The following is a 23,272-nucleotide window of genomic DNA, read 5'->3' as shown; positions in this document are numbered from 1 at the left end:
CAACACAGTCAGTGACAGTTGTGTAAAATGACAAGGATCATACTGTATTTCCAGAGGTCATCACCAAAAGAGTAAGAATACAGACACACTGGTTGGCTATGTGACATGACCTATTCTGAGAATGATAGCTTATCAATCAGAATAATAACTTATCAATCAATCCAGGTAATTATAGCTTATTAATCTAACCCTAACCCCTAACCCTGGCATGGGTCATAGTAAAAAATCCTTGGTCCATATACCATAATTGCATCGTACATAATAAAAGTTGAAATGTAAAATCATGCAAATTACTTTGTTATTCAAGTATAGTTTCCAGCCAATGTATTTGTGTGCATGCATGCCGGCAAAAATATTTTTAAAAAAATGCAAGTGCACGTCATTCTATTTCATCTTGCTCCAACGAAATGTTAGTTGACTCGCGCGTCGCTTCATCCACGTGTACCAGTGTTTGCACTGGGCGCACTTCCTTAGCAACGTGTATCTGAACCAGGAAGTACTTTCGTATGCTGCAGCTAACGACCAGTTCACGGATCGCACAGGGGAGTCAAAGTGTGTGACAGCAAAGTTGGTACGAGTCCGCCTGGCGTTTGTGCGTTTGTCAAACACATGCCACGTAACGTCGTGGTTAACCGGCAGCTGTGTCGCTGAGAGGAGACCGAAGCAGCGGACGAGCCACAAACCGTGAGTGGCGACTGTTTTGGTGGTTAGCGAGCTGCTAGCTAACAAGCTAACGACAACTCAAGACTGTTAGCTTGGCTTGAAGTAACGCATTTGTCTCACGTGTGATTTCACTGTGTGCGTGGTCTGTGTGCTTGGTGGTCAGTGCTTGAGCACATGTAACGTTGTAACTTAGTAAGAGAGGCCTGCAATCGTGTCTGATACCACGGCCTGCACATGCTTCCTGTAGCCTTCCGTGAGAGACCTGCTCTTTTTTATTTTATTTTAAGGCATTTTCACTCACTCTTCTTTGCAGATCTCTCATTTGATATAGTTTGTCTTGTTGGACTTCTACCCACAGGTTTCAGCGATGTTCAGGTGGTGCAGGGCTGTTCCAAAAGTTTCCCTTTCTGTTCCTCAAAGGTGTAATGGTCTACTTTGGATCACTGTCCGGCTGTAGGAGACAGCACGAATGTCAGTTTCACTTTCTTAGTGGACCACAGGGCGTTTGCATCAAGAATGTGCTTGTGGTCTGCAGAGTGCGTTCCGTGGATGTCAACTCATCTTGTCCTGTACTGTCCCCGGGAGCTGATGTTTGTATTCTCTTCTCTGTCACAGGTGTGCCGTGAACATGACTTTCTTACCACTGTCTGATAGGCCATGATAGGCATGTCGAGTTATGCAGGGGTTATGGAAAGTCTAATGAATTCTGCTGAAGAGCAGCAGCCCTCCTCTCCCCTGGCCAACTCGCGGTCCAACAAACAGGAATCAAGCGAGAGTCAAAAGCCAAATGGTGTCTGCGGATTTGTTTTAGTGCATGCAGGTTAGTGTGCACACAACTAACAAGAAGAACTTAGAGAAATAGGAAGCTACCCAGGGTAATAAATTAACATACTTTATAGTTTAATATACCTTAAAATGTAGTATTTTCCCATTTTATTTCAGGAGCCGGATACCATTCGGAATCCAAGGCCAAGGAGTACAAGCATGTGTGCAAAAGAGCCTGCCAGCGAGTATGTTCACTTTACGGATGTTACCTACAGACAAACAATGTAACTTTTTATTGCTTGTTTACACAATGTGTCTTATTCTTAATGCAAAGTATTACCTCAGTTTGTACTACTACTGACCTTGATGAAGTTAGGCAGTAAAAGTACTGTATAAATGCTGCAATGAGCATGAGGCCATATTTGGTGTTTTCTCTGGAAAGCTTTTGTTCTTTTAACAAGATGTCTCTCTCTGTCACTTTCAGGCTGTGGACCAGCTCAAAGCTGGGGCCCTTGCAGTGGAAGCAGTGGCTGCAGCGCTGGTTGAACTTGAGGTGAGTTGATTATGATACAAGTTTAATTATATATTTTTTAAAATAATAATAATGTGGAATAATTATTTAAGGCCCAGAATGGTCAACATCCAAAATTCATTCAGAACAGATAATCCAAGGATTTATCCAAATAGCTTCATTCTGCTACAGCGTCTGATGCATGTACTGTGTTGTGCAATGTCAGCACCTAGGCAAATTGACCACATATTGATAGTATGGCTGTTTGTAAGTGAAATTTTACTTATTTTTTTCAGGATTCTCCTTTTACAAACGCAGGCATGGGCTCCAACCTTAATTTGTCAGGGGAAATCGAATGTGATGCAAGTATCATGGATGGGAAGTCACTGCATTATGGAGCTGTAGGCGCTATTCGTGGTGAGATACTACATATTTATGTAACGCTGCTATGTTGTTGTAGCAGTGAAGTTCGGTCACATGGAGCCAAGCTGCTTTCTGTCATATGTTTTATTGATTTACTTTCTACCATCGCTGAGTTTGTAGAGATTACTGGAGAGAATTGGCATCATAATACTTTCGATGGGGGGCAGCTGTCTTCTATGGAGGGCAGATGTACACATCATCATACCCATATCATTTGTACTTTATGAATAAAACTTTGTTGGTTTAGATATGAAAAGTATACTTGCCAGTTTTTTTTTTCATAAGGTCTTAGAATTCACTAAGATGTGTTTAGATAGGCCTCAAGCAACATAGAATTCAGGTGTGCTTGTTTAACAATGGCAACTTGAAGAAGATATATAACAGTATGTAGTAAACTCGCCTGTGAAAATTAACAAAAAAATATTTGAATATTACACAGAAGATAGATACAGAGGTTAAATAATGGAAGTAATGTTCTTCACCTGTAGTGATTTCTGTGTGTGTTTACAAAAATGTAATCATAAGCTGAGTAGATGTTGATTTGTTTACACTGTACTAAAGTCGCATTGAATGAAGTGCCAGCCCTGTGATAATTCTGACTTTTCCTTCAGGTATTAAGAACCCAGTCTTAGTTGCAAACCGTCTACTGAGTGAAGCACAGAAAGGGAAACTATCAGCTGGCAGAATACCACCCTGGTGATTATCATGGTTGTTAATTAATGTTGTATGAATGTAACTTTATCCGATTTGTTAATATCTTTTTCTTCTTGTCAGCTTTTTAGTTGGGCGAGGAGCACATGATTGGGCTGTGAGTCATGGAATACCACCATGCCCCTCAGAGAAAATGGCCACCAGTGAGTATTGTTGCACTGATTCAGAAGTGCTCTTTATCAAGAAGAAATGCATATTCAGTTGCTGGGAAACTGAAGTAAAATTCTGTTCTTTAAAAAACATCAACTTCACACAGAGTTCAGTTTATCTGCGTACAAGAGGAACAAGCGAAAGATGGAGCTTGCAGAGAAAATGGACTCAGGACATAATCAGACAAAGAAAAGGCGACAATCAAGTGAAAATGTGAGTACTGATTTATGAGTAGCAATGCTTATTTTATCCAAAAGTCTGTTGAATCAGGAGCAATCAGAACTGAAGAAGCCTCCTGAATGAGAGGGGAAATGTCTTCAGGAATCTATAACCAAGTCCAGTTGCTCCTGATTCAACGCCCTTTTCGATAACCAAGACCTGGATGAATGAAAATCTCCACAGACATCACTTATTTCAATGCCATTAAGTGTTTTCTTTCTCAAACTCATTGCATCTGTCAGAATCAACCCACCTCTTCCTGGTGATTTTATTGTGATAGTATTCTTTGCAGCGAACATCAGGTGTCGCATGTGCTGTAACGAAGTGAGATCTGACCATGTGACTAGGGGCTTCGCTGGCGCTAAACAAAATGCTTCGTACTCGTGTTGGTGGGCATGTAGCAATATGTTGGGCAAATCTGACCAATTCTGGCTTTGCGCCAAAAATTCTGGCCACTCAAATGAAATCTGAAACATCATCCAAACATTTTTCAGAAATGCGTTTGTTATAAAAACAAATCCATGTTGATCACAACAAAAGTAGCATGACTACACCATCTAATAATTAATACATGTGTGTGGAGAAAGCGTTACATGAACCTGCAAGCTGTGCTGAAATAAGTTCTTATTTACTTAAAAAATAAAGGTAGTAGGTATATATAGAATCAGACTTGAGGCCTGCAAAGATAAGAAGGAACAGCAGTAGCAAGAGGCACATGAGCCTGTGGCTGCATCACTCAGTCTATTATTAGTGCTGTAGTTGGTGTGGTCCTTTAGTCAGTTTTATCGTGCTTGCTGCCTATTTGGCAGATTCTAATACAGATCAAAATATTTCCGTGAGGAAATATGGCCTCAAACTGATTTTTTAAAAAAAGGCATGCATCATGAAGTAGAATATGGTATTTCACTAAAGAAGGGAATGAAATGATCCACCATAGCTTTGACAGTTATGATCGCCCAGGGTCATCAAAGGAAATGGCTTTACCAGTTTGCACAGATGGTTCCAAGAAACGATTTAAGTGTTGACAAGAGGTAGGGCAAAGTTTCAGTGCCCTGAGCAGCACAGCTGGAGAGTGGCCTCACGACGAGCTGAGCTGAGCTGAAAGCAGCCGAGTTTATTATTATTATTATTATTATTATTAAAGTCACTAGCAGTGTCAGCCGCCCTGAGGAGAGTGGGAGAGTTTATCTGGGTTCAGTCGTGAGTTGTGTTAAATGGAGTAATGCATGTAAACGGCCACAGCCTGTAATGCTTCATTGGAGTAGTTTTGAACAGCACTATTGTTTATTTAGTTCAGTTGCATCAATCCTCAATATTAATCATCCATCCCTAAAAAGAAAGACTATCAGCTCAAATGGACTGTTTGTTGACTTAGGCATGTTCTAGTGATGAATGATATATGTTTGCGTCCGACAGCTGGTTTAGTTTGCCTAACGAGAGTTGAAGGTTTGACTTGCCTTCCGTTCTCATCTCTCTCTTACATGTGTTCAGCTTGACCTATTAATGATTAATATGTGGCAGGGAAGCTGCCGCTGCTTTGGACATCACTGATATTCAGCTTACGACAGTTAACGGGCACGCCATGCTCACACTTTTATTCGATTATTTTTACAAGACTGTGGCATCATTTTTACTCTGCCATTGACACAAAGTCAGTTAAGAGGAAACCAATTTTGATATCAATAATGTCTGTAAGAGATTTTTGGGGTTTAACATAAACCTTATTGCATCAAACCTGGTTTTAGTTTCCATACAGTGTTCTTTTTATTCCTCTGTCTTTTTACCAAGTACTAAAATCTTTCTAAGTTTTTTTCTTTTCTTCCAGTGCTTAATAGATACCTGTCTCATGATGGTGTATCGTTGCAGCATTGTTTAGGAAAATCTAAAGCATATCATTATGATTCAAAGGAGTCCCCTGAGTCATTAAGACATTTTTTTTAATTTAAAGACACTGATAAAGAGTGACAAGATGGTCTTTGTTGCATTTTTAAAAAGTTGGCTCTGGTTCCTTTTGGCTTCAAAATCTTGCAGACAAGGCTGATTTAGGAGAACATAAGACAGATGAGAAATGTTTATGCCTTTTTTTTTTTTAAAGGTTCACTGGAGTTCAGTTTCTGGTAGGAGTGGAGCTCTGATGATGTATCATGATGCCATTTTGCATATTTGCTCTGTAGGACTGATTTATCATGTTGCCTGAGTCACAACGGTTCACAACCAAGTCACTTACAAAAGTAAACTGCAATCAGAGATGGAAAATAGCTGATTGAAATCACAAAGCACATTTTTGATAAAGAAAGACTGCTCCATGAATTGATGCACTCATACATTCTTCATTTTGGGAATCTCCTTAGCCAGAGATCATTATGTTTGTTTTTTCCTGTTCACGTGGCTGTTCTTCTTACTGTGATGTAGGAAAATGGTTCTGGGTGTCTCGACACAGTGGGAGCCGTCGTGGTTGACCTGGAAGGAAATGTAGCTGCAGCCGTGTCCAGTGGAGGCCTGGCCATGAAACACGCCGGAAGGGTTGGCCAGGTAGTTAGACTCTCTCCTCCTTTTTTCTCTGTCCATCTCTTTATCCACATATCATCTTCATTAAAAAGTACTTTTTCATGTAACTCAGGTAAAGAGTCAGTGTGAGCCATTATTTCAGTGTGTCCTTTTTGTAAAGAAATATTTCAGTTCCAATGATGTATAATTTCCAGGTCTTAAAGTAGCTTAAGTGTAAATAAACTGGGGTATATGGGGTGATGTTTGTATCTTGGGATCAGTGTTTTGTTTGATACACTTATTTAAATGGAAATCTTCTTGACACAAGCAATTCTTGAACACTAAAAATGCTTCAGAAAAAGCTTGCTATGCGGATTGCCCTTTAGACTCCTCAAGTGGCCATCAAGACAATGCCAATAAAAGTCTGTTCGATGTGTAAACAGACAATTTCTAACCGGCAAATTGACCACTAATGGCTGAAAAGGTTGGTTATGTGCCATGGCTGTGTTTTGGGGAGTTTTCATGCCTTCTAGTGGCCAAAATGTAACTCATCATTGCAGCTGTAGAAAGACTGAAAGCAGCAGATTAGAGTTTCCAGTCAGCAGCTGTTACCCAAGAAGGGCCCCCAGCATTATTTTTCCTTTTGCTGTCTTTATCTGGCATTGCTGCTGTTTGGTGTAATTAACGGAGCTTAACTTTTGCTTAATGAGGCAAGCTGCCACAGTAGAATTCACTGTGATCATCTTCATGTCCTGTGCCCCATGCTCAGTGGGGAAGCACACTCAACAATCTCACTAAAACTTCTAAAACCTTTCTCTGCTGGTAGTATTTAGCTTTGAAGCAGCTGCAGGAAGTTATGAGGTTGCATTAACAGCAGCTTGACTGGTGAAAAACAATTCAACGACGTAAAGAAAAAAATGGCGGCTGAAATGAAACGGGATGAAATAATCAGTACGATTTTACCTAATTAACACTTTTGATATGGAAAAAAAAAAAAAAAAAGCCCACAGCGATTGAGTTTTATCTTAAATGTCTTCCTGTTCCTTTTTTTCTCAGGCTGCTCATTATGGATGTGGCTGCTGGGCTGAAAATGCCCGTAATATGAACCCTTACTCCACAGCAGTGAGTACCTCAGGTATACCACAGCACTCTCTCTACAGCCTTCTTTGCAATTTTGACTTTTCCTCTTACTGGTAATGTTCACCACTCGCCTGCCTTTTGTTTTTGGAGATTATGTGAATCAGAAACAGAAATTTGATGTGAGCCCCTTATTTAGCCTCCGTGAGTCAAGCATCAAAAAGCCTGATAATACTTTCCAGTGACCTCCAACCATCCCTGCTACGTGATTCTCATCAGTCATTTCCTCAGCTGATTGAGTCATTGTTCCCTGCTCTTTGTTAGTCAGCTGCATGCCAGGTGCTTTGCAAAGCTCTCTGGATTTGGAGTGACATTTGACATGGGACACCTGCTCTAAATATGATAGAAGGAGAACTTCTGGGAGTGCAGCAGAAAGATAGTACTTTTTGTGCTTCCAGATCCAGATTCAGATCGTAGTTTTGTGATTGTGAGTCATAGTGTACATGGTAATTTAACCTGTTAGAGGTTACTTATGTTATAAATATATGTAGAATTTTCCTCAAAATCTACATCACCTTAGTATTTAAAGGTTATGGTTAAAAAATAAGAAATGTGCTTGTATGCTCTGAGGAAAATCTGCAGACCATCATCCGTTTGTTTTTGTTAAATTTATTAATATAAATTTATAATGTTTTATATTTATTGAAAAATAATTAAGTTTGTGGTACAAAATCACATGCAAACACAATCGAGCAATGATGCTTCCAGCTTTTAATTTTGCATGGGAGCTACACACAGTCATTAATTGTACCAAAATGAGGAGAAAAGAAATTTATCAATATGCTTCAATACAAAGGTTACAAACTAGCAAGGGGATTTTTTTTTATTGAACAGGGAATTTTTGCACTTGATGTACTTAGATCTGCATTCAACATTATTTTCTTAACTGCTTTCAGTAACAATTGTACATAACAATCCAGTGCATAACCCAGATCTATTGTTGTGTCTCTTTTTTCATTTAGCCTCTGACACTCGCCTTACTACCTCCCACTCCAGACACATTGTGCCACGTTAATGATTTATAGCTGTCCCTGCTGTGTCTGCAGTGTCAGCTTCAGGAGGAGGAGTGGTAGGAAGTGGGTGGTTGCTATTGTTTGTGTTCATTCAGAGGTGGACAGGAACTACTCCAATTGGCAATAATGCTGGGTTTCCATTGTGATAGTAGTGGTCACCTTACAATCTGGTTAAAAGTTAATCTTGGGAGATCAAACCTATTTAGGGATGGCGTCAGAGGATTAGATTGAAATCTGCTCAGAGTAACTGGATCGTAACTGGAGTATGTTTGTTATATTGGGATGGAGATTCATTAGATGATTTCTTGAAACCAGTTTAAAAATACATATTTTTAAGAACTATCTAGTTAAAAAAACAACTAATGTCAAAAATAAATTTGTGAAGTTAGAAATAAGTTTTCTGTTCATGAAACAAATTTGGACAAAATTACCTTTTACAGTCTTTGGTCTTACTCAATGACAGGTCAAAAAAAACATCAGTATTCCCCTCATCTACATATGCTATGGTTTGGGTAAGTAAGTGTAGGTTACTAATAAATGAATAGGCAAGGCTACACACACCCTTCATTGCACACAGCCTCATGAATTCTGTGATTTTTAAAGCTCCGGCCTATACAAGCCTACATGTAGAGAAACACCAGTAGCTTCTTCCACCAATCCCCTGCTGACACACACGAGCATGTAGGGAATCTCTTGAAGCACTGGCTCTTAGAGTCAACTGGACTAAGATATCCTCTATTCTATTCTATTCTCTGGCACACTTCATCAAAAACAAAACAAGGACAAAAAAAACACTTTTGTATATTCTTTTCACTCAGATGGTTTCTGTTACTTTATGTACTGTGTTTGACATTAAAAATTGTCCTGTACATGTATGATCACATAATTTACCAATTTGGTATTAAAGGCCTGTCAGTCACTTAGTCCGCATCTTAAAGGCGATAAGTTGTCAGACCTCAACTGATCTATCCTCTGTTCATAGCATTAAACGACCAATAGGCACTAAGACCACTATTTTGACAATAGTCTACTGTTCATCAATTATTCCAGCAGATGAAGTGTGTACATTTGCTCCGTTTGTACTTCCACCTCATCCTGTCTTTCTATATTGTGGCTTTGCCTTTGATGTTGCTAAAAAAGAAAAAAGAAGATTTCCTTATGGGGAGCATAATGTGTGTTCCAGTACGACACCTGTTTTTAATTTCCTTACATGAAAGGCATCCCCAACAAAAGAAACAGAAAAACAATAATTTCCATTCTGACATGAGCGGTATGAGTCTCACCCTATATGTCCTTCATTTCATCTCACCACCGCTTTGCCCGTCCTCCTACCCTTCATCCTAGTCGGTTCTATAATATACGGCTCATGTGGATCTTTGTTTCATATGTGTTGACTGCTTCATCTGGCCTATTCTTTGCTGTGGCCGTGAGGAGAACAGCTCATGAACTTCACTATTGACTCTTGGTGTTTTTGGCTGTCACATATTGTAACTCTGTTTTACTGTTAACGTTTCTCCTCTGTTGCGTTGCCGTTCTAGTCTTGGCTCATTGCTGCAGTCCCAGCTCAGCTGTGTTCGTGCTGCCATAATGTCCAGTTTCACATGAGACAGAGTGGGTTACGGCAAATGCAGTAAAAATGGCACAGTACCTGACCAGTCCGACATTCTGCTCTCATTAAAAAATAACTTCCAGTTGCTCCAGGCATCTGGTCTCCACAGTTACAGACCTGCGTTCAGTTTTGTTGTAGTTACCTGATATTTTATGGGGCCTTCGTTTGTGTTTACAGAAACAACAGGGCTATATTCTTAAGTCTTTATGGGTTTTCACAGGAACTTTATCCAGATGTTGTTTTTTTCACTTTTAGATTTCTTGTCTTTTCCCCCCTTGAGTATGGGCAGACTTTGCATTTGAGAAAGATCAGATTGCAAAAATGCCGCATGCTTTCAAAATCTGTTCTGTCTTTTGCTTAGCAACAAGAAGGTATTGGGTAAATGTTAGTCCTTAAAGGAGTCTGCAGCTTATTATTTAAGTTAAAATATATATTATTTTACATCACACCTGCTTTCTTGTGACATGGAGGTGGTAAAGGGCAAGGTGAGGCATTTGTTGAACTGCCCATGCTTTTTATGGTTTGTGGTCTGCTAAAATGCTTTTACAAAATGTTTCCTCTCCTTGGACTTGGTGTTAACTGATGCCCAGCGGAGCACACTCTCCTGGTACTTCTCTGTTTTAATTTGAATGTATTCTTATTTACTCTCAGTATAAGACTTATTTCTTCTTGTTTGCCCTGCATATTTACAAACTTAATACATCTTGGTATTTACTGGGAAAGTTGTGTTTTGCAAAAATGCATATTATGTAAATGTAAACGTTACATAAAATGCATTCATAAATGTGCCAAGGTGACACATGTTGCAGGGATGTGTACACACACTGCAGTGAGCCAGACCACAGAGTTTACAGAAGTGGAACTAATACTGGATGGTTGCTATTTCAAATTCCCAGGCCAGCTGAGAATCTGGGCAGGGAAACGGAAAGGGAAACTCAAACCTTCCATCAGCAATTACTGTCAGTGTGCCCTTGAGCATGGCAGCTGTACTTGGCAGCCCCCTGGGTGTGGCAACTTTACCTGAAATAACAAAGCTTAATTACACCAGAGGAATAAGCTAAAAAGGAATGCATTAGCGCAAACATGTGAAAATGCAAATCTTCAAATTTCAAAACATTTCTATTCTATCTATAACTTAATAACAAGTCATCCCGGAAACATTTAATATTCTAAACTTATTAAAGTACAGTATAACAAATTATAATCTGGAGGTGCTTATATATACTCTATTTAGTCATATTTCTTTTATGAACCTAAATCTTGAAGATCAATATTTTGTACATGTGCTACAAACTCAAAGTCCCCTCACTGGATACCTTGTGCAGTACAGATTGCGGCATGCTTGCAACTAAGAAATTAGTTAACACAAGTTAAAGTTACAGGGGCAGCTGTGTCTGTGTGTCTTTTACCAGGTTGCGGAGAGCATCTGATTCGCACCATGCTGGCGCGGGAATGCTCTGCTGCCGTGCAGTCTGAAGATGCCCACCAAGCACTGCTGGAGGCTATGCAAAACAAGTTCATCAGTGAGTCACCCTCATGTAGCCTCAGTCCCACTCCTTTCCGTACACACAGATTAGAAAGCCAAGAACGTGTTTGCACAAACAGTTGTGCACAGAGGGAATAAAACGAGACAAACGGATGTTGCAAAACATAAGGATTGAGCTAACAACCAGAAAACATAGGAAATAATAGAATCAGAGATGTTGTTTGATTTATAGACCATTGTCACTGTTAAAACAGGACCTTTCAAATGTTCCACACATCTTAGCTGACAGCCACAGATAATTTTGGAAGACATAATTGTTTTGCTGAAAGTTCATGTGAAGATGTAATTTTTTTGTCACATTCTCAGAAGTGGTCAGTTTTGGAAAGTCTTGTTAACTATATTTGCTGTGCCCATGAACGGCCACAGGGATAGCTCAGAGAAGACAGCAGAGGAAGAAACATGTGGAAACATGTGGTGGTTTCTTCCTTCTTCTGGCCTCCTTTAGAAGTCAGTCCCAGTCTGGCTCTGTCATGGACATCTGCAACACCAAGACATTTGAACAGGCTGGATGAAGTTAGTTCTTCTGTTGTGTCCTTTCAAGGTGCACATTAAGTTAAACAAAGCTCCATAAATCCTGTTTCAGCAGGAGCAATGATGACAGCGTCTGTGATGTGGAGGCCTCTCACTCCATGACACATTTAACTTGGGTTCCTTAAATAAAATATCTTAATGAAAACATCATCAGTCGGCTTCTCATAGTAATAAACACACACACACACACACACAAACTCAGAAAATGTAGCCAATAATTGAACTGCTCTCACAATCAAATACACTCACCAAGAACTTTACGAGGAACACTTATTCATGTAACTATCCAATCAGCCAATCGTGTGGTAGTGGTGCAGTGCATTAAAAATATGCACATAGGCGGTCAGAAGCTTCAGTTAGTGTTCACAACAAATTTTGATCTCAGCAACTTGGCATGTTGGCACCGTGGCATGATTGTTGGTGGCAGACGGACTGTGTAGGAATTTGACCGTTCATAACTTTTGATCTCCTGGGATTTTCACTCACAACAGTCTACAGTTTTTACTTAGAATGGCGTTTGAAACAAACTATCTAGTGAGCTTAAGTTCTGCAGATTGAAACTCTGAGCCAACAGAAAGGCTACGATAACTGAGATAACCACCACCCTTCACTGTGATGAGCAGAAAAGCAGCTCAGAATGAACCCTGAGGCAGATGTGCTGCAACAGCAGACAACCATGTCGGGTTCCACTGCTGTCAGACAGGAACAGAACAGTCACCGAACATGACAGTTGAAGCCTGGTCTGATTAATTCATGGACCCAACCTACCTCATGTCACCAGTCCAGTCTGTCTGAGTGTTGTTTCTGACGGTGTTCATCCTAACCATTTCCTAATGGCCACTTCCATTATAATAATGTCCTAAAACTGTTTTTTAAACTGGTAACACGCACATGGCAGTGAGGTGAATGAACTTCACCAGATCTAAAGATCTAGAACATGAATGTGCAGTTGCCAAATCTGCAGAAACGATCTGACGAAATCATGTCAATATGGAGTAGAATCTGAACGAAATGTTTCCAGCATTTAGTGGAAAAACCAAGGCTGTTCTCAGAGCAAATGAAGGCCCTGCCCAGTATTAGTATGGTGCTCCTAATGAACCTCTTAGTGAGTGTATGTCAGAGTTATTATGGGATGTTCAACAAAAAGTCTTGAACAAATACCAGGAGTTTGTGTGAAATTTTTCCAGTCTATGTACTAGTACAACAAAAGGGAACCCAAAATCTGTGTGAAATGCAGGTAAGAGACAATGGCATGCAGACACAATAATATTTGCATCACTTGTTCCTGTTTGTCTTGTACTTGTTGCTGCGAGGAGACATTTTGAAACATGATGTAGCTGTTTTTAGTTTGTTTTCTTTTCCGAACCAAGGCCTCTTTTCTTTTATTGCTCACACTAATTAGACAATCCAAACAACACCTCATTCAAGTTTGCCTCTTTGTAGGTATAGTCAAGGAGCAAGAAAGGTCCTTCTTTTGCACAATTTATTTTTCTATTTGTTTGTTCAGAGTTTACAGTGCGGGGGGTTAAAAATTACACCACCTGTCATTAACCTATTATGTCTGAAAACCTGCCTGTACAAATGGAATTAAATGTTTTTTATATAACAGTCTGCTGAATAAAATAAATACACCAAGACACAATAATTGCTTTCAGTTGTTTAACTTGGCCAAATATGCAAACAACTTTAATTGAAGAATTTTTTCTCTCATAGATCATGTTAATGATATTTAAAGAGCTGTGTGTCGTTAAGTCTTTTCATGTGTTACACTTAGTTCAATGTGTCAGTGTAGAATTAAAAGTACACACAAGGTTTTATTGATTGAGGACAAACTTTTTTTTAAACCATATTTATGCTATTTTCAGACATCTGAAGTGTGTTGTTTTCTTTGTGTGTCCAGGCTCCCCCTTTCTGGCCAGTGAAGACCGTGTTTTGGGTGGAGTTATTGTCTTGCGGTGCTGCAGATGTGTGGAAAATCAGCCATCTCAAAATATTCAGGGTATACTGGGTGAGACATTAATCATTTCAAGCCGGATCACACTCAAACATCCACGCTACAGCTCATAGAAGGCAAAAGAAATCCACGGTTAATATTTAAAAATCCATCCTCAGATAGTCAGGAGGGGGGGGGGAGTACTGTGGCTTTCCTGGCGGGTGGTCTGTGTTTTAACTTGCACAATCAGGCTCTGGTTTCACACCCTTCATCTCAGATTCAAACAGAGACCTCCCACTATGGAATCAACCACTAATCTTCAGACAAGTGGACTCAGCCTTCTGAGCACTGCCCAATTTGGTTGATTGTGTTGGTGGATCTGGTTTCTCTACCTGGGACTTCTGAGAATGCTCCGTTTCCCCTGAAAGCCACTGGCTAAAGTTTAACTCATAATAACTGCTAGTGGTATTTTATCTTTGACCTTTGTGTTATTTTTGCATCATGTATGTCAAAAACCCTCAGTTCCAAGGAAAACCAGTGGTTGACCAACAAAGTAGAGCAGTTATTTCTCCAGTGGAGGAGGGGATGACAACTTCATTTCACATCAAACACGGTGGCAAATGTGAGGTGACGTGCTGTACGTTTTATACATTATGGCAGCTTGAAGAGTAAAATGTTCCAAAGTCCCACTTACTCTGTGATGTATGCGTCCTGTTTGATTCTGTCTCTGCAGACTGCGGACTAGCTCAGGTTGCTTTGGACTGCAAAGGGAAGCATCTGTGTTGATTTGCAAGGATAAACATTATGTCAACCGCATCCTTTTGGTGCTGTAATTGAATTTCTTATCCAACTCACAAGTTCTGCCCTCCTTCCTGCAGTTATTTCACAACTGCATGTCATTTTGGAAAGATGGAAAGACTGTTGGTTTCTGTTCATTTTGTGACTGAACTTTAGTTTTGCAACATAATCTGCTCTCTTCCCAACCACCTCTATGTCTCCATGCTCTTTTCATTAATGCTATTACCTTTATATACCTGTATACTTATAATTTATTTTCTAATTTTCACTCTGTAATGAACCTTTTTATCTGTATATTTTCACAGTGGAGTTCCTATGGAGTCACACCACTGAGAGCATGTGTGTTGGCTACATGTCTGCCCAAGATAGCAAAGCAAAGGTGAGCTTCCCAATTAGCTTGACAGGCAAAGTTTCTACACTCATTATCCAAATTTCAACACAGTACCTGGATGTAGGCTCATATTGTAGAGTTCACAAGATGTGTCTAATAGTTATGCATCACTGACCAGTGCCAGTGGCTTGAACTTGGATGCCCTCCTTTGGTAATTTATGAGCACTAGTTTGTCTCCCCTTTTTGACGTGCCATAAAAGCCATAGATCTGACTTTAATGAAGACAGTTTTAAATCCTATTTTCCAGGATGAAATATGGTAATTGGAAAAACATCATTGAAAAAGTCTCAGTTTAAGTGTTGTGGCAGATTTGTGAACTCTGCTAGACTGCAGAAATATAATTCTGAATGCTTAAATAGAAGTGTGTTAGAGGGAGACGCCTGGCTGCTGTTTGACAATTCCTCCCTAAATATCGTTTAACTTGTCATATTAGGATGAATGATATGTTTCTCAGTCTCGGCCAAAAAATGCCTTTTTTTATTTGAACCAGTGTCATTTTCATAACATTAACAGTGAACTGGGAGGAAATTTCGGGGAAACGGTTGAACAAAATATTTTAAAATGGGGAGTTTATTCTAATACTTTTTTTTCCTCTTCAGAACTGTTAGCATGTGTTTTAACAGAGGTTTCTGTAGGATTTCAACTTGGTTCATAGCGCAAGTAAGAGTTTATGCTGATGTGACATAGTCGGCGATAAGGGTGAATCGACTCAATAGAAGAGATTTAGATAGTCATCAGTTTCACTTTTTCCTTCATCTGCATTTTTCCTCACAGTTTGGAAGGTCAAAGTCCTGGTAAACTGTTAGCTCCACTGTTGACCTGGTGAGAGTCAAGTGCCTCACATGATTCACAGGGTGTAGCTGCTGCTTTTCACCTGTTTAGCGCTAAGTTTTATCCCCAGAGTGGGATGCACAGCTTGACTCTATTTGCTATCTATCCCACTCCTTATTTCCAACCAGTAGGAGTTGCTAGTGTGGGGACAAGGACTAAATCCTCCACTGTCTTCCCTCCTTCAAACACTGAGGGTTTCTGTGTCACTGGAAGGCCCAACTAAGCCAAACCAAAGGTCCCAGGCAGGAATTTCCCCCCAGCACCACCTGTGCTTGTTGGCTTGGGCTTTTTGATTATTGGACTAAAATCAGTCTTTCCTGAACTTTCATAACTAGTCTTCACATTTACAGTTTTGTGAAAAAATAAATGAATGTATCATAAATATATGAGGTTGACTTTGTGATCCTCCTTCAGGCACTAAAAATGATTAGCTGTGATTGAAAGTGGTCTGTGTGGCTTATTAAGCAACAGGGCTTAATGCTCTGGTCTCCTGACTCTAAGTGGAGTCTCTGCTCAGACTGATTTGTTTGGCTAATGTATCGCTGTCACTCTGTATGAAGAGAGGGCACTGTTGTTCAAGCCTGGTTCAGATTTCAAAGAGTTTGCCCTCCATCCCACCTCCCGCCCCCTCACCCATTTTTTTTCTCCGTCTCTTGGTCTATCTCTCTCGTCACTCCCCTTCTCCGCCCCTACCTGGTCCCAAAGTAGCCTAAAGTTTACTGAAAGTCATGTACCACTGGGGATATCAATATCAATCTGCATATTTTCAAGATGTGCTCTGTGTATTGGGCTCTGGGGTGGAATGTGAGTGTGCAAGCTCTCCTTTCACGCCAATGTGCCAATGTAAAGAGGTGCACACAACACGGTGAACTGTGTCCTACACTTTCAGTCACTTAGAAAAGTATATATAGTTGAAGGCTTAACAGGCATTTATGGAGAACCTGACATACTCTGCTTGTTTCTCCTATATACAGCCACTAATAGCATCCTCTCCTCTATGTGTCTGGTATCATTTAAATACTTCTGAAAAACCTAGTGCCTGCAGGCACATGCAGTGGTATCTATGTACGTTGTGTTTGTAACAATATACTTAAAAATTACATCATGTGACTGGTGTAGCAAAAGATTTTCTGATGTTAAATAGATGTGAGAGCAGAAACACAGTTGAAACTAGTCCTAAGAAAATTTAAATCAAAATGATGTGGTATTCCACTCTTCAAGAAATTTACTCTTTGCTGCAGGGCCTCTGGCTGCTTTGTCCACAAAGTCACAGACATAATGCAGAGAACAAGGGAGGAGCAGGAAAATAATCTATAACGTCTCCCAGGCTTTCTCTTAAAATGTAATCTGTAAAAACATCTGGAGTCTGGGCAACACAGATGCATCAAAGTTGGCACCGTTCTAAGATTATTCTGTTGAACTAGTTGCCCGACATCACTTCATTAAGATATGAATGCCCAGTGTTCTTTATAAAAAGTAATGTGCCCCAGTGGGGGCAGATCCAGGAATACGATATGTAAGAAGTGGTATCACTTCCTTTAGAGTTGGGGGGCATTGGTAACACAGTGATTTTAAGGAGTGCAGCCAAGAAAACAGCTGCTCCACCGAACCTCACACTGTTCTATCAGAGACTGAGCAGCTTTGAGGCTGAGGCTACGAAACCTGCATGTGTCTCTGTGGCTCTCACCATCTTCATACCAGAGATCGAGCTGTTTCGTCCTTCATGTCTTTAGACTGGGTGCACTGCAAGGTTCCCATTGCTCCCCAGCTGGGCCAAGAGTTGGACCCTGTGCACTGCTAACATAATTATCTATGAAGGGGAAGCCATAGGAGTGCACCCCCCCCCCCAACCTGGTGAAGTTCAAAAAGTCAGAGATGGGAACCTCAATGTAGCTTTGCTCAGGTCATGATGTCGTCTGTCTTTAAATGCTGGTGATAACGCTGCCACAGAATAAGCAGAACTCAAGAATATGTCATAAATACTTGATCTACGTTCCTTTTGCACTTTATTATGTTGCCTTAATAATTCATTCACATTTAAGCACACAAACATTTCCAGTTGCTGAGATTGCTGAGCATATAGAGCCAGAGCCATCCACCGCCTCAGCTGCTTTTCCACTGACATTCTTCCCATTCCTAATAGCATCCCATTGGGGCATTTCTAAACAGCCAGTCAAAGTCCATCTTCCGCTGCTTTTCTTTGATAAGAACATAGAAGGGCTGATACACAGCAGGAGGAGTATTTAGGACAGAGTTCAGAATTGTATTGAAGCATGTTCCTACTCTGATTTCAGCTTTGTATGTATATATTTTTTCCTGACAAAGGACAGTTTCATGAATCCAGGAGAACACTGAAGCATGCTGTAGCTCAGTCCAAAATATGTTGGACGTCAGGCCAGTTTTTCAGGCGATGTACTGGCAGCTCTTCTCAGGTTTTTCTTACTTTTCAATCAGATATTGTATCTGCGGAGGGTTTAGTCTGTATCCTAATCCTTTTGACGTTAGACTGTGAAAGAACTATAAAGCAGCAGTGCTGCAGAGGGCGAGCATCTGGTTCTATTCAAACGCTCACCTGTGTCTGCACTGGGTAGGACATCAAAACACCAAGCCATGTTTTAGGCCCTTCTGAAACAGTTGGACAATTGTTTTATTGTTTGTCATGATTGGACAGTTGAAAGAGAAGTGTAGGATACTCAGCACTGCGCCATGGCTCAGTTCCCTCCTCCTGGACATCATTACCACTATAAAGCCTTGGCCACTCAAATTGTGTAAGGCCAGAAAAAATCAAAGGGCATGCAAATCAGACCTCCTGGACATTGTCTGCTTTGTATATTACATGATAAATGCTTTTTTATTATGGTACATTTTGTTTTTATTATCCATCTCTTGTGGAGAATAAATAGCATATAATTGTTTTTTAAAATTATTTCAACAGGAAAGAATTTCAAAACCACAACACAAAAACGGCAGCATAGTCATAGAGCTAAAATTATTCTTTGGCTGACATTGTGGTGTTAATGTGTGGTTTTCTAGCTCCTAAACACATTCACATCACCAAAGAATGTTGTTTTTCTCCGAAAGATACAATGGAACTGTGTTTTTCACGTTATGTTGTGACTCAGCTGTAGTCCTGTCATGTGGTCACTTCAAACTCAGCGTAAAAAGCTGACAACAGGCTGACTGAAGGTTTGCGTGTCTTAGTTTTTATCCCCTGTCTGTTTAGCCTAGCTATCTTATGATACTACGTTACTTTGCCCCTTCTCTATCCAGTGACGTTGTAATTACTTCTGTCGACATTGATTCCACTACGAGTTCTGCTAAGGTAAAGGAGGTGTTGCGGTGGACATTGCAACCACCAAAAGACAAACGTAGAACCAGGATAAATTAGTGTTCAAATAGTCAGATTGTGCTTGTGATTAAAATGGTTATACTGTAACTCTCTGGCCACCATCACCCACTGAAATAACCAAAAAGTTGCCTTTTATTTAAGTGCCCAACACAACAACAAGCTTCAGTCTAAGCACTTTATCTGCACTATATACTATAGACTACATTGCCAAAGGGTTTCAAATCCTTTTGTTCATGGGAATCAAATAACAAACCACAACATCATAGTAAAGGTTGGAACAATAGACAAAAAAAGGTTGCTGTTTTGTTCATTTTTTAACACCCAAGGCTCGGCTACAGAGTGTGTGGTGTCACAGAAGTATTTGGATCTGTTGTGTGACTTTGGAGCCAAAAGCACTTTTCATTCTCACTACTGTGTCCCTGTAACCTGGAGTTATGAACTCGCGCCACAGCTTGTGAAAGGCACGCGATGCTCTTAGCGCTGTGGTGGTGTAATTACTTACTTGTTTGGTTTAGTAAGCCCTTAACTCTTCCTGCTTACTCACTCATGTTATGCATTGTGTCAGACTGAAACAAAAGTTAAGGTCCTGAACATATGGCGCACGGTTTCATGTCGGGGTGAGGCACAGGGCACGCTGGTGTCACTGTCAGACTCAGTTTTCTTGCAAAATATATGACGTCATACAGCTCGGCGCTAATTGTGTGTAGTAGTGTATTGTCAGCTGTGTGTTCAATTTGGTAGGAATTTTAAAAGAACATTGCAAAGCTCTTCACGGCAGACATCATAAGGAAACCATTTAGCATGTCACCATTAGTCGATTATGACCCAGCTATGGACCTTCACTCAAAACAGTTTAACCAAGGCCTTCCTCTAACCCCATCTTAAGAAGATGAAGGGGAGAAGATGAACACAGAAAAAGGGGTTCTGGAGGCATAATAGCCCCTGAGAATGTTGCCATGTGTGCGTGGCCTTGTCTGGCTGTTGTCCCATTGCAGTGACAGCAGTTGCCCTTGGGCTGCCAGGGGCCATAGCTCAGGCCTCCACAAAAAAGAAGTCCAGTAGAGATGAAGGCTCTTGCATCTGAAGGAGGGATGTCAGGCCAATTCAGTGGTCTAGTGAATTAGTGGATGGACTCTTCCCCTAAGGCTAGAGCCAGTGTTAGCCTCAGTGGAGAGAGGAGAGAGGAAGGCGGATGACAGCCATTATTGGCACAGGGAGAGTCAGTCACCTTTGATCCCCCAGTGGAAGTATCACTCCTATCTTCACAGCTGTGTTTGCCCCTTTCCCTCCTCCTCTTACTCCTCTCCGTCTCCGGTCAAACACAAAACACTAGCAGTGTGTTCCCTTTCTCCACTTACACTCTCTCTCTAAAAATACCCACTTGCCATACTTCAGGGGCTCATGCTAATGGTGCAACAGTAGCAGTCCTATGAATGGCATTGTTTTCTGTAGTTAAATTGTATTCATCAGCTTCATCTGTGATATGATTTAAATGAGATTTAAATTATCCTGTGTCGCATATCCTGTGTCTGTTTTATGCATCAGTTGTGCATTACGCCATGTTTGGATATAAGGTCGATCATGAGTGTCCTTGATCCTAGTGCACCTTGGAACAAAAATTTGAAAGTTGAATCTTACATGGTTAAGTCAGCTCAGAGAATTTTGATATGTTAAACTGGGAAAAAACAACAAGAAATCTTTAAGATTGTTATACAGCCTTTCTGTTACATATTTCTATGCATAAATAAATCAGACGTTTCACAGTTCAACACTTTGTTAGCATATCCTTTTCCCCGTGTAGCCCTGCCTCTGTATGTACTGTGTAGCTTTTCTTGAATGTGTTTCTCTTTGTGTGTGTATGTGTCTTCTTTGTGTATGTGGTTTTTTTTTTAGACACACATATCCAGATTGCCACCTGGGACTGTTCCTGGACAATCTTTGGCCATCGAGGGAGGTGTTTGTCGACTGATGAGCGTTGTGGAGTGAGCCACATTTGCCCTCCTTCTGGGCTTTTTCAGCAATACTCCAATACATATCCTCACACGCACACACACCCTCACCTACCCACCACTTTTTTGAGGCTAGAAATAATGAGTTGTTTCAACTAGAGCATGACCAATACTGGATTTTTGAAGCCGATACATATTTGTCAGGAGTAAAGATTTCCGATATCAACATATCAGCCGATATTTGTATCTTGTGTGGGTTGTAATTGGTTATTGGTCAATTTTTAGTGTATAAGACTTTATTCTGTGTTTTATTGTTTCTATTCACCTGCCCAGAGACTATAAATGCTATACTCTTTCCAGCAAGGAGCACAAGCTCCTTCTAAACCGTATATATACAAACAGTGATCACACTATTTCAAAATTTCCCCAAGCATCTTTTTATTGTGTTAACTTGCCGCGTATCGGACAACATTAACCGTAATTTCCCAGTTTGGGATCAATAAAGTTCATCTATCTATCTATATCTGTGATAGACCAATATTGGGCCATAAAAACAGTTAACCAATGTATCAGTTGGGCTCTAGTTTTAACAGGTGTCCAGAAATGAGGGAGGAGGGTCTGCTTCTACTTAGTGCACTTACGAGATTCCCGTTTGCCACTGTCTGCCTCCAGCATGTACTCTATGCCAATTTACCCCCACGCTGGATTAGACTTGATGCATTTCTTTCTTTGTACTCTTTTCCAACTATAAAAGTGACGTCCTTCCTTTTTGTATATAAGCTATGATTTAGGAAAACAGGGTGGATGTTACATTTTATTTTGTATTGCTGAACAGATGTGACTATTTTCAGATGCAAGACCATAAAAGATGTCAGATTGCACCTTGTGGAATAACTGCTACTCAAAACTCATTGTTAGTTGAAGGATTTGTAGCTGCGTGAGCTGGACGTTGATTTCACAATGTTGACATGCTTTGCTTTGATTGTTTTAAAATGTAAAATGCATAAGTATTGCATGTTCAAAATCTGCAGTAAGCCACTTTCTACTATCTGAAAGGAAGCTATTTGATTCATACATTATATACTGTATACATATATGTGTGTGTATACAGTTTATGCAGAATATACACTAAATATGTATAAGGTATAAGTATGAACATATACTCTGTGTTAGAGATGGAGTGAGTGTATGTATGTATGTATGTACTGTAAATGTATAGTGCTCAGGTAGCAGCATTTGACCCCACCGTCAAACTTGACTGTTAGTCATCAGTTAAAGAAAACAATTTATATTTATATAGTCACACTGACAGAGACATGTATTTTCTTGCTTAAAAAAAAAAAAAAAAACACAGCTAAGAACTAATGTATGCATCAACCCCATGAAATGGTGCTGTTGAGAATTGTACTTGAATGGTGAAATGGCCTAAATTGATAGTTCTGTTGGGATAATCTGTTGCTCTGGCTTTGCTGTTTCACTCTCTTACTTTTAAAAGATTCCAGTCTCAACAAATATTCTTTACTTGAAAATGAAACTAATATAAAATGGTATAAGCTATGGAAATTGTAATATGTGCACAGCTGTCTTCAGTGCCCACAACGTTAATAAAATCGATGTTGCTACATTTATGGGTGTATCTTTAGTCTTTTAAAATCCATAACATGAGACATATTTCTCTAACCTCAGACAGAATATAATCTGAACTGTGGACCACCAAAAATGTATAGCCTGTGGATTATACGCTGGACAGTAACTGGAGTGGAGAAATAATTCTGCCAAGGGACTCATGAGCTTGAGGGGTAAATATTGAAAACACACACACACACACACACACACACACACACAAAATATGGTCTTCATTGAGCTACTGTGGTTATTGTGGTGGTTTGCTTTTCTTGTGTGTCATACATAACCACATTATATTTTTTAAAATTCTCCAGTGTTTGTCAAAATTCTTTCTTCTAGTGAGTTGTGTTGATTTAATTCCTCGTAGATTTACTTTCACAGGTTCTGATTGGAGGGTGGGTGAGTTATTTTTATATCAATCGTATCAGTCTTCAGTAGCAAGAGTTTGTCCAGCTGCTGGCTCTGGATCGTGACCACTGTCGAGTCTGAGAGGAATGTGCAATAGAGATGTTCAAGAAGATAAATATATATTCACCGTTTGAAGAGAGGGATGCCTCATGTCAGTGCGCCGTGTCTGGTTGTGGTGACAGTATTGATGATATCCAGCTGGTTTGCCTCTCAGGTGCAAGA

At 40.1% G+C, this 23,272-nt stretch overlaps 1 protein-coding gene across 5 annotated transcripts; it reads left to right on the top strand.

Moving 5' to 3' along the window:
• The first annotated feature begins 473 nt into the window (after positions 1 to 473).
• On the top strand, positions 474 to 22,640 carry tasp1 (taspase, threonine aspartase, 1). 5 transcript variants are annotated; one of them, XR_004784672.2, is made up of 15 exons: positions 474 to 684; positions 1,279 to 1,483; positions 1,606 to 1,712; positions 1,913 to 1,981; positions 2,236 to 2,356; positions 2,974 to 3,058; positions 3,137 to 3,216; positions 3,330 to 3,436; positions 5,855 to 5,974; positions 6,986 to 7,064; positions 11,101 to 11,211; positions 13,666 to 13,773; positions 14,221 to 14,325; positions 14,802 to 14,875; positions 20,961 to 20,976. XR_004784672.2 is itself a non-coding variant. In XM_035606184.2 (15 exons), exons 3-15 carry the CDS (start codon positions 1,321 to 1,323, stop codon positions 21,051 to 21,053), a joined length of 1,317 nt encoding a protein of 438 aa, XP_035462077.1. In that variant the 5' UTR covers positions 475 to 684; positions 1,022 to 1,134; positions 1,279 to 1,320; the 3' UTR covers positions 21,054 to 22,640. The 5 variants fall into 5 exon arrangements, 3 of the variants coding, with proteins under 3 accessions (XP_035462077.1, XP_035462078.1, XP_035462076.1); XM_035606184.2 differs by lacking the exon at positions 14,221 to 14,325 and adding an exon at positions 1,022 to 1,134 and having other exon boundaries at positions 475 to 684; positions 20,961 to 22,640; XR_004784673.2 differs by lacking the exon at positions 20,961 to 20,976 and having other exon boundaries at positions 14,221 to 14,320.
• Positions 22,641 to 23,272: the final 632 nt, after the last annotated feature.

This window comes from Scophthalmus maximus, chromosome 10 (genome assembly GCF_022379125.1).
Source record: "Scophthalmus maximus strain ysfricsl-2021 chromosome 10, ASM2237912v1, whole genome shotgun sequence".
In the NCBI taxonomy this organism is placed as follows: Eukaryota; Metazoa; Chordata; class Actinopteri; order Pleuronectiformes; family Scophthalmidae; genus Scophthalmus; species Scophthalmus maximus.
Note: the sequence above shows the minus strand (reverse complement) of the source record. Positions and strands in the feature narration are given on the sequence as shown.

Excerpts from the sequence above, each read along its gene's own strand:
- tasp1 (XM_035606183.2), top strand. The coding sequence starts at position 1,321 with ATGATAGGCATGTCGAGTTATGCAGGGGTTATGGAAAGTCTAATGAAT. Across the intron at positions 1,484-1,605 it reads ATTTGTTTTAGTGCATGCAG|GAGCCGGATACCATTCGGAA; the intron begins GTTAGTGTGCAC and ends ATTTTATTTCAG. Across the intron at positions 13,774-14,801 it reads AAATATTCAGGGTATACTGG|TGGAGTTCCTATGGAGTCAC; the intron begins GTGAGACATTAA and ends ATATTTTCACAG.